This window comes from Otolemur garnettii, unplaced genomic scaffold, assembly GCF_000181295.1.
Source record: "Otolemur garnettii isolate 467f Iridium unplaced genomic scaffold, OtoGar3 scaffold00001, whole genome shotgun sequence".
Lineage (NCBI taxonomy): Eukaryota > Metazoa > Chordata > Mammalia > Primates > Galagidae > Otolemur > Otolemur garnettii.
In genome coordinates, this window is record NW_003852396.1 from 32,380,249 (window position 1) to 32,390,786 (window position 10,538).

Below are 10,538 nucleotides of genomic sequence, written 5' to 3' on the forward strand. Positions count from 1 at the left end.
TGATATGATGTAACTAGAAAAGTGATGAAATTAATAACAAAATATTCTACACTTTTGTTACTTGCATTAGCCTTTTGGCAGAGTTCTGGCTATGAGGGTTTCAAAACAGTTGCACGTGATTGAAAAAAAAGGTCCTAGTTATATTCTCACACTGACCGAGCTCTTCTTTTGCTTTATTACTCCTTTCTCCATGAAGCCCCAAACTAGACAGGAATTACCTCTACTCCAACCTAACTTGACTTCTAGTTCTCCATGCCCAAATGTCCTGTCCACCAAAGGTATCAACCTTAGCCTCCACGGCAGTGGAAAATCCGCAGCACCCACTCTCTCATTTGCTTGGTCCGGGCCCCATAAATCAACGGGTTGACCATGGGAGGCACCAGGAAGTAGAGATTGTCGATGATGATTTGCAGATGGGGAGCCATATGGTAGCCTGAAATCTGGGCCAGAACAGAAAAGACAACAGGAGAATAAAAGAGACCAATGACACAAAGATGAGAGCCACACGTGCTGAGTGCTTTGCCCCGTGCATCCCAAGATGGTATTCGAAAGACAGCATGAAGGATAAGTCCATATGACAGAATGATAAAAAGCAAATCAAAGCCCACAGATGCTACAATAACCATTACTCCGTAGACAATGTGGTCAGAAATGTCTCCACAGGCTGTCAGTACCACAGCCATGTACGCACAGTAAGAGTAGGCAATTATGTGGGTTTGGAAGCTTTCCAGTCTTTGTGCCAGGATGGGTGCTGGGGTCAGCACTGCCACTGTCCTTGCCAGGATAGCCAGTGCCATCTTTACAAGCATGCTGTTAGAAAGGATGGTTATATATCTCAGGGGGTACCAGATAGCTACGTATCTGTCAAAAGCCATGGCCAGGAGAATCCCAGACTCCATGACATAAAAGGAAGGGATGAAAAACATCTGCGTGAGGCAGGCATCGAAGCTGATTTCCTTGGCATTCATCCAGAAGATTCCCAGCATACGGGGCACAGTGACACTGACCAGGCACAGGTCAACAACTGATAGCATGGCTAGGAGGAGAAACATGGGCTCATGAAGACTCTTCTCCAGCCAGATAATACATAAAATGGTGATATTGCAAATGACCGTTATGACAAATACCAGGAAAAAAGGCACAGCGAACCAGACATGGAAAGATTCCAGGCCAGGAATCCCAGCCAGGACAAATACTGAGGGCCGAGGAATGGAATCGTTGCAAGAGGACATCCCTCACCTGAGATCCTCAAGGTCCAATTCCTAGGGAAAAAGAACAAGGGACATTTGACATCATTGCATCATTTACACCTACGCTGGCCATTACAGTAGCTGAGGGTGATAATCAAGACTATATTATGTAAACTACTGATAAAAATCAATGCTTCAGCTACTTGGGGTGGGGAGCGAGATAATGCTAAACCATTTCCTTGGCAAAAGAGAGAAGCAGTCGTCAGGTTAAATTCTCAGTAGAGACGTGTCAACTTCATAGTTCAGATTCTCGGGTGGCTCTGATGCTGTTTACTATCCAATTTTTCCATTCTCTAGAATTTTTTTCCTTGGACAATTGGACATGGCAGGACAATGTTTTTAACATTACAGACAGATATTGGTGGGTATGAACAAGCCAGAAGGCACAGTGTTCACTCAAAATAAGAGATAAAAAACTATACCAGGGTCCTCAGTGTGTGGAATTCGTCTTGATGCCTTGGGATTCTTCCCTGGAATGCTTAGCTACAATTTGATGATTCTGATAAAAGATCTAGGAAATCTTCTGATTTTATACCTAAAAATCATGATCATACACTGGAGGAATAACAGATGTTTTTGATGACAAAGTAGAATCCAAAATACTTCAATAGGTAATATTATAGAATTAAGTTTCCAGAATACTCCATAAAGCTTGGTTGGGGAGTGAGTAGAGTTAAAAGTAAATACACAGATCCATATATGTATATCTGGGTGTTTTTTATGAATAGATTGTTTGGGAGTTTAATGTACATTTATAGGAAGGCTTTACTATATTTGTTAAATATTTTAACCTACATAACTTCTGAATAGAATGATATACTACAAATTATTTGATTAAAATCATAAATTGAAGAATATATACTCTGAACATATTAAAATCGCGAGGTAAACATATGTAATAAATAAAAAATTTCTATAAAAATATTTTTAAATAATATAATTGCAATTAAATTTCACTCTTATGGTCTAGACTCCAAATTTTGTTAGAATCCTCCCAACTCTGTATTTATAAAAAGAACCATGGAGAAAAAAAATAAATTTCTTAAGAAATCCTTTAGAAAAGGATAAAAAATATACCACAACATTACTTAAAAATAAAAGTATAGGGTGGTGCCTGTGGCTCAAAGGAGAAGGGTGCCAGACCCATATGCAGCAGGTGGCAGGTGCAAACCCAGTCCCGTCCAAAAACTACAAAAAAAAAAAAATAAAAATAAAAAAAGTACAGTAATATTAATATTGTGTCTATTATTTTGCTTAGTCGATGAACTTTAATTATTAGTCTTTTTACTTATACCTGTATCAATTAAATCCCAAATCCTAATTTAGTATATTCACAGTTTATTTTTAACACCAATGCAATATTTTAATTTTTTTCTAAATAATTATGTTTTCATTTAATTCATAATCTTAAGCCTTTAAAAGAATAAAAATATACAATAAGGTGAGATTACATAAAGTGTGGATGGAGTTTTTTAAATTATCTCACTTGAAACATGTTAAGAACCCAAACAGTGTGCATATATGTTAAAATACTTCTTCAGCATTCATACATCATCGTTGGAGTCCTTCAGATACAAGTATTCCATACATCTACTGCATTTGGGAAAAGCACACCACAGATGAATGATAAGGCAAGTCTTCTGGAAGGTAACTTGGTATAGTGAACGTAGCAAGGTCTTTGGAATAGCATAAGTCTGGGATACAATCTCAGCCCTGCTACTTATTCTATATGATTTAACCAAGTTATTTAAGTCTTGAGCTTCATTTGCTCATGTCAAAAAATGAATGAGGCATATCTTACAAAGTTTATGGTGAGAACAAAATCCACTATTAACTTCTAGCTTAGAAAAATGTGTATGTAGTTTTAGCATAATTCTTTGAATAGTTTCATGCTCTAGAAATTCAAATTTTTTTCCATAAAGTACAAAGTTCAAGTGAGAAGTGCAAAAAAAAAAAATCATTTTGTTTTGTTTGTTTCTTGGAAAGATCTATGATTCAGAAAATAAATCACATTCACAATTTATTTTTAATGCCTATGAAGGAATAGTTGATGCTTCTGGTAATTTTGGCCTCAAATATTTTTAGATTCATTATTTATCAAAGGTGAAAAAACAATACTTAGTGCCAGCAGAAGTAGATACCTAACCAAACAAATGTTGGTAAAAACAAACAAACAAATAAACAAAAAATATTAAGAACTTATATTTTAGTTCAATAGAGAAAAAGAACCTATAACAAAGAACTGCCTCCAAATAGAAAACACAGACCTGTGAAACAAGATATTCACTATAATTTTTAGGTAGAAACTGAGTGACCATCTACTGGGAATATTGTAGATAAGAATTCTCTACATAGTAATTACACTGAGAAATTTTAGTCTGATAGTCTGATTTTATTCCTGATAGTCTTAGCTATCAGGAATGGCATTGGTCATTTAAAAAATTGTAGAACCCAACTGTGGTCATATAAAGTTTAGTGATTATAGTATTCGGTTGAAAAGATTAGAGAATCTTTTTCCTACATGACTTTTTGCACCCCAGAATTATCTAGGCTTTTTCCCCTTTTCCAGGAGTGGTACCTGCAAACAGTTGTGAGTCTGGTCACAATGGCTCTGTCTGGGACTAGCAAAGCCCACTTGTGATATGAAGATCAATTGATTTGCAGAATAAGAGAGAGTATTGAGCTTGAGGCAGGTTTATACTGGTTTGACCAGCCCTCCTCCATCCCTAGGGACCTCTTTGTGAGCCAGTGTATTTTTCTTAGCTTGAATATTTGCTATAGAAAAACCTATAGTCAATCATCAAGGGTAACACCAGTGGATGGAGCAGATGGTTAGGAGAAGCATGTAAAACTGTTGGTGTTTGACGTGTTGTGGGAGGCAGAATGGGATAGATAGCTTATGAACCCAAGAGAGAGGAGCAAGGGCTGAGAAGTAATGTAGGATGGAAACTAAAGGAAATCTGGAACAAAGCATAGATTACTGTTAAGGTAGAGTTGCATGGATCCATAATTACATACAAAATTACTATAGTTCCCTTCCAATCAGTATTTTTTTTTCATTTCTAAGTGCCCTTGTAGCAATATTGTAGCTGTACTGAAATTAAAGATCTTGATGTCGTATATGTGAGTAGGATCTAAAAAAATCTAAAAAATATATGTGCACTAAGTAAAAATTAAGACATTGTTTAGTAAATTAGGTATGTTAAAAAGGAACAGAGGGAAACAGAAATAAGAGGAAGAAAAGCGCTCTAGACCAAATTATTGTGAAACACTCAATTGAGGAAAGAGTCAGTAGAAATAAGCTGAATTTGTAACTGGACATGAAGGAGGGGGAGAAAATATTGAGAACCACTTTGTTAGAGGACATGGTGAAATATAAATACCTTGAAGGTGGTTATTAGAGCTCTAGTCACTATCATTTATCTAGTGCCTTGCAAGTTATGGGCCTTCAAATATTTACAAATGTTTAAGTGTGCTTCCCCCCTCAACACGTGTGTTTTTTCATCAGTCATCTGACCTAGACTCTAAGAATGAGAGAATGAGAGTTTCATAGTCATGTAGTCATGTGAGTTTATCAAAGTATTCGTTAAGCCAATTCCCACACCCTAATTACTCAAGTCAATCTAATTATTTTAATTGTGGTCTCTGCTAACCTGAGTCAAGGTACCATCTATTGCTCTACTAAATTTCATAGCTTTGTGAAATGTCTACTGCCTTCATTCCTTCCCCTCTGTCTCAATCCTGTTTACCACATTCCAGCCACAACAATCCCTATATTAGCTATACTACATATGGACATACTGTATATTTTTATTGAAAATATTTAAGGTGTGCAACATGATGTTTTGATATACAAAGTAAAATAGTTACTACATACAAGAAAATTAACATATCCATCATCTCACAATTTCTTTATTTTTTATAAGAGCCCCTGACATCTATTGACTTAGGAAATTTCCATTATATAATATCATGTCATTAATTATAGAAACTCTACTGTTTTGTATACTTACAGTGCTCCAATGAAAGTATCAATTATTATAAGCATTATTTTGTTCATTATTGAAATGGAAAAGTTAGTATTGATTTGGTTAGAAGATCAAAATAAGGGCGGCACCTGTGGCTCATTGAGTAGAGCACTGGCCCTGTATACCGAGGGTGGTGGGTTTGAACTCGGCCCCAGCCAAACTTCAACAAAAAAATAGCCAGGCGTCGTGGCAGGCACCTGTAGTCCAGCAACTTGGGAGGCTGAGGCAGGAGAATCACCTAAGCCCAAGAGCTGGAGATTGCTGTGAGCTGTGATGTCACAGCACTCTACTAAGGGTGACAGAGTGAGACTCTGTCTCTAAAAAAAAAACAAGATCGAAATAAGCATAATATTCCTATTAGCCAAAGAATGAAAAGAAAAAGCACAATAGTTTCTGTAACTTAGTTACAATGTTGGGGTATTATATTATTGTAGTACTATACTAGTTAAATTGCCACATTTTTAACCATTATATTATTGTTATTATTGTTATTATTACATGTATTATTGTATATGAACTGTTTTTTGTTTTTGTATTTTTTTGAGACAGAGTCTCACTTTATTCCCCTCCCTCACAGCAACCTCAAACTCTTTGGCTTAAGTGATTCTCTTGCCTCAGACTCCCAAGTAGCTAAGACTACAGGCACCTGTCACAACACTCAGCTATTTTTAGAGATGATGTCTCACTCTGGCTCAGGCTGCTCTTGAACCCATGAGTTCAGGCAATCCACCCGGCTCAGACTCTCACATGCTAGGATTACAGAAGCAAGCCATTGTGCTGGGCCATATATATGCACTGTTCATCAAGGATCAGAGTTACATACAAATCTTAGGAATGAGCCCAAAGATATTCTTAGGAATGTAGCTTTCCCAGAACCTGAGGAGCTTGTATCATCCTCAAGTTGTATTTTAGATTTCTAGAGTTATGCTATGTATCTGCAAATGTGTACCTTGCACACTAATAATTACCTATCTATTCTCTGTTTCTGTGTATTCAATTTTTTTTTAACTCCACACACTCATATAGGATTGCATCACTTTTTTTTTTTTGCTTTATTTTACTGAGCATAATGTTCTTCAAGTTCATAGATATTGCCACAAAAGGCAGGATCTTCTTCTTTTTAAGGCTAGTTAATATGTTTTTAAAACATATCATTGTCATATTACTCCTGGGTATAAAACTTCCATGGTCTTCCTCTTTTTATTAGGATGAAATTGAGAATCCTTAGCATGTTCATCCTACCACTACAGAGTAGTATTCTAGCTTTTCTCCAGCCACCTTCAGGTCACTCTCTCTACTTCAGCCCACAAAATGGGTTTTCTTCTGTTATTGGAGGTTTGAAACCCTATCTAAAGATCCACATGTGTTCACATATCCTATTCTCTCTCCCTGTCACATCACCACTCTGTTTTCATGACGTCTTTCTTTTCTTAGCTAGTTCACTCTAACTCGCCATTCAACTAAATATCATTCTTAAGGAAGCTTTGCTTGATTCTCCCAGAATACATCATGAGCCCATATTATGTGCTCTTACAGAAACTTGAATTTATCAATTGATAGCAAGTGAAATTCAGTGTAATCATGCATTTGATTTTCACTTAATTGCATTAGGCCATCTACACAAGAAGGTAAGCTCCCTCAGCTATGGACTTCTCTTTTGCTCAGCTTTCTTCAGAATCTGGCACATTTTAGTGACCCAATAATTAAATATGTGCTATACTACTATATGAAAAATCTACATATTTTCTCTCTTAGAATTTAATGAAAGGTTTTTGAGAACTTAGTTTTTTGATTGTTGAACTTTTCTAATTTGTGCCAACTCCATAATTTATATTTCTAAATCTAACATATAAACAACCTTGATACATGTCATAAAATGTAATTAAACTTCCACAATTAATAGTATCTCCAAATAAGAAAAAAATACATAATATGAAGGTCTATAGTTAGCCATTTATCTTCAGAAAACATTCAACATAATGCCATTCTTTTTTTAAACTTTATTAAAATTCATATGAGGATACAATTTTTAGGTTACATTGTTCTCACTTCCAGGGTATAGTTCCATTTGAAGAATAGCCTCTCACCCAGGAGGCATGTTATACACCCTCACAATCTGTACATTAGGTGAAATGTCTCCTCATGCCCTCCCTCCTTCTGCCATACATCCTCCCTTCTCCCCACTCCAACTTCCCTAAATCCCTCAACTGAATTATATTAGTGTTTTATTGTTCTTATGAACATATACTTGTGTATATATTGATTTCATATTAGTATGGAGTAGATAGGATATTTATTTTTCCATTCTTGCAATACTTTACTAAGAAGAATGTATTTCAACTCCATCCAGGTATATATAAAAGACATAAAGTCTCCATCTTTTCTTATGGCTGAATAGTATTCCTTGGTATACATATACCACAGTTTGTTAATCCATTCATGGATTGATGGGCACTTGAGTTGCTTCCATTCTGGGCAATTGTGAATTTGAGCTATAATAAACATTGTAGTGCAAATGTCTTTGTGGTAAAATGATTTTTGTTCTTCTTGGTAGATACCTAGTAATGAGATTATAAGGTCAAATGGAAGCTCTACCTTTAGATCTTTGAGGATTCTCCTTACTTCTCTCCAAAAAAGTTGTTCCACCAGCAGTGTAGAAGTATTCCCTTCTTACCACACTCACACCAGCATCTGGTGTTTTGGGACTTTGTGATGTGGGCTAATCTTGCTGGGGTTAAGTGACATCTTGTAGTGGTTTTGATTTGCATTTCTCTGATGATTAAAGACGACAAGCATTTTTTTCATGTGGTTATTGACCATTCATCTGTCATCCTCAGAGAAGAACTCTCTTGCTAACTTATACCAAGGGTTGTTTGCACTTTTCTTGTTGTTTAATTTGAGTTCTCTGTAGATTCTAGTCATCAGGCCTTCATCAGATTCATAACATGCAAAAATCTTCTCCCGTTGTGAAGGCTGTCTGTTTACTTTGTTTATGGTACTCTCAGCTCTGCAAAAGCTTTTTAGCTTGATCACGTCCCAGTTAATTACTCTGCTGTTGCTGCAATTGCTAGGGGGGTATGCCTCATAAAGTTTTTCCCCATACCAATATCTTCAACTGTTTTCTCAACACTCTCTTCTAGAATTTTTATTTCCTGCCTTAAATTTAAATCTTTTATCCAACTAGAATCAATATTTGTCAATATATAAGAGGTCCAGGACCAGTTTCAGTCTTCTACTTCTTCCAGTTCTTCCAGCACCATTTGTTCAATAAGGATTCTTTTCCCCGTTGCATGTTTTTATTAAGGTTATCAAAGATTAAATGATGATATGTGGCTGAGTTCATCTCTAGATTCTCTATCGTATTCCATAGGTCTATGTCTCTATTATGTGCCAGTACCTTGATATTTTGATCACTATAGCCTGGTAATATAACCTGAAATCTGGCAATACGATGCCTCCAGATTTGTATTTATTTCTAAGAACTGTATTTGTCATTTGGGTTTTTTTTCTGGTTCCATATGAATTGAAGTACTATCTTTCAAGATCCTTAAAGTATGACTTTGTTGCTTTGATAGAACTGCATTAAATCTATAGATTGCTTTGGGTAGTAGGATATTTTAACAATGTTGAACCTTCCCAGCCATGAGCATGGTATGTTCTACTATTTGACATTTTCTGCTATTTTGTTTCTCAAAGTTTCATAATTATCCTTATAGAGATCTGTCACATCTTTGTTATATATATTCCCAGGTATTAGCTTGAAGATTGTTTACACATATGAAGGCTACTAATTTGTGGGTATTGATTTTGTATCCAGAAGCTGCTATTTTCTTTAATAAATTCCAAGAGCTTTGTAGTTGAGTTCAGATCATGTCATCTTCATAGAGTGAGAGTTTGACCTTCACTGTCCCCATTTGTATTATCCTTTGATCTCCTTATCTTGCCTGATTGTGGTGGCTAGGACTTCCAACACATGTTAAATAGCAGTGGATATAGTGGGCATCCTTGTCTGGTTCCAGATTTGGGTGGAAATGCTTTCAGTTTTACTCCATTCAATATAATATTGGCTGTGGGTTTACTCTAGATAGCCTCTATCAACTTAAGTAAAGTTCCTTCTAAGCCTATTTTTTGTCTTTTTTTTTTTTATCATGAAAGGATGTTGGATATTGTCAAAAGCCTTTTCTGCATCAAATTGAAAGAATCACATGGTCTTTGTTTCTGATTCTATTTATGTGCTGCATTATATTTATAGATTTGCATATTTTGAACCAATATTGTGTCTCTGGGATAAAACCCACTTGATCATGTTGTATAACCTTTTTAATGTGTTGTTGTATTCTGTTTGCTAATATCTTGTTGAATATTTTTGCACTGATATTCATTAATGATATTGTTCTGTAGTTTTCTTTTTTCAGTTTATAGTTTTCCTGGTTTGTGGATCAGGATGATATTTGCTTCATAGAATGTGTTTGGGAGAATTCTTTCTTTCTCTATATTTTGGAGAAGTTTATGCATTACAGGAACTACTTCCTCTTTAAAGCTTTGAGAGAATTCTGGTATGAAACCATCTGGTCCAAGGTTTTCTCTAGGGGGGAGATTTTGTATAGTTGATGTTATTTCAGCACTTGATATTGGTCTGTTCAAGATTTCTAAATCTTCCATGACCTAGCAATTATAAATTGGGCTGCAATAAACATTCTGGTACAAATGTCTTTGTTGTAATGTGGTTTTTGGTCTTCTGGATATATACCTAATAAAGGAACTGTAGGATAAAATGGCAGGTCTATTTTTAGTTCTCAAAGTGTTCTCCAGATGTCTTTCCAAAAGGAACATATTAGTTTGCAATCCCACCAGCAGTATTGAAGTGCTCCCTTTCTCCACATCCACGCCAACATCTCTGGTTTTGGGATTTTTTGATATGGGCTAATCTTACTGGAGTAAGGTGATATCTCAAAGTAGTTTAGATTTGCATTTCTCTGATGATTAAGAATGGTGAGAATTTTTTCATATATCTGTAGGCCATGCCCCTAACTTCTTTAGAGAAATTTCTTTTCAAGTCCCTTGCCCACCCTGAGATGAAATCGCTTGTTCTTCTCTTGCTAATATGTTTGAGTTCTCTATTCATTGTGGTATATGTACAACATGGAATATTATGGAACCCTAAAGAAAGATGGAGACTTTACCTCTTTCATGTTTACATGGAAGGAGCTGGAAAATGTTCTTCTTAGCAAAGTATCTCAAGAATGGAAGAAAAAGTATC

At 35.7% G+C, this 10,538-nt stretch overlaps 1 protein-coding gene across 1 annotated transcript; it reads right to left on the bottom strand.

Annotated features, from left to right (window-relative positions):
- Positions 1 to 287: 287 nt before the first annotated feature.
- On the bottom strand, positions 288 to 1,232 carry OLFR600 (olfactory receptor 52K1). Its single transcript, XM_003781414.1, has one exon. It carries the CDS (start codon positions 1,230 to 1,232, stop codon positions 288 to 290), a length of 945 nt encoding a protein of 314 aa, XP_003781462.1.
- Positions 1,233 to 10,538: the final 9,306 nt, after the last annotated feature.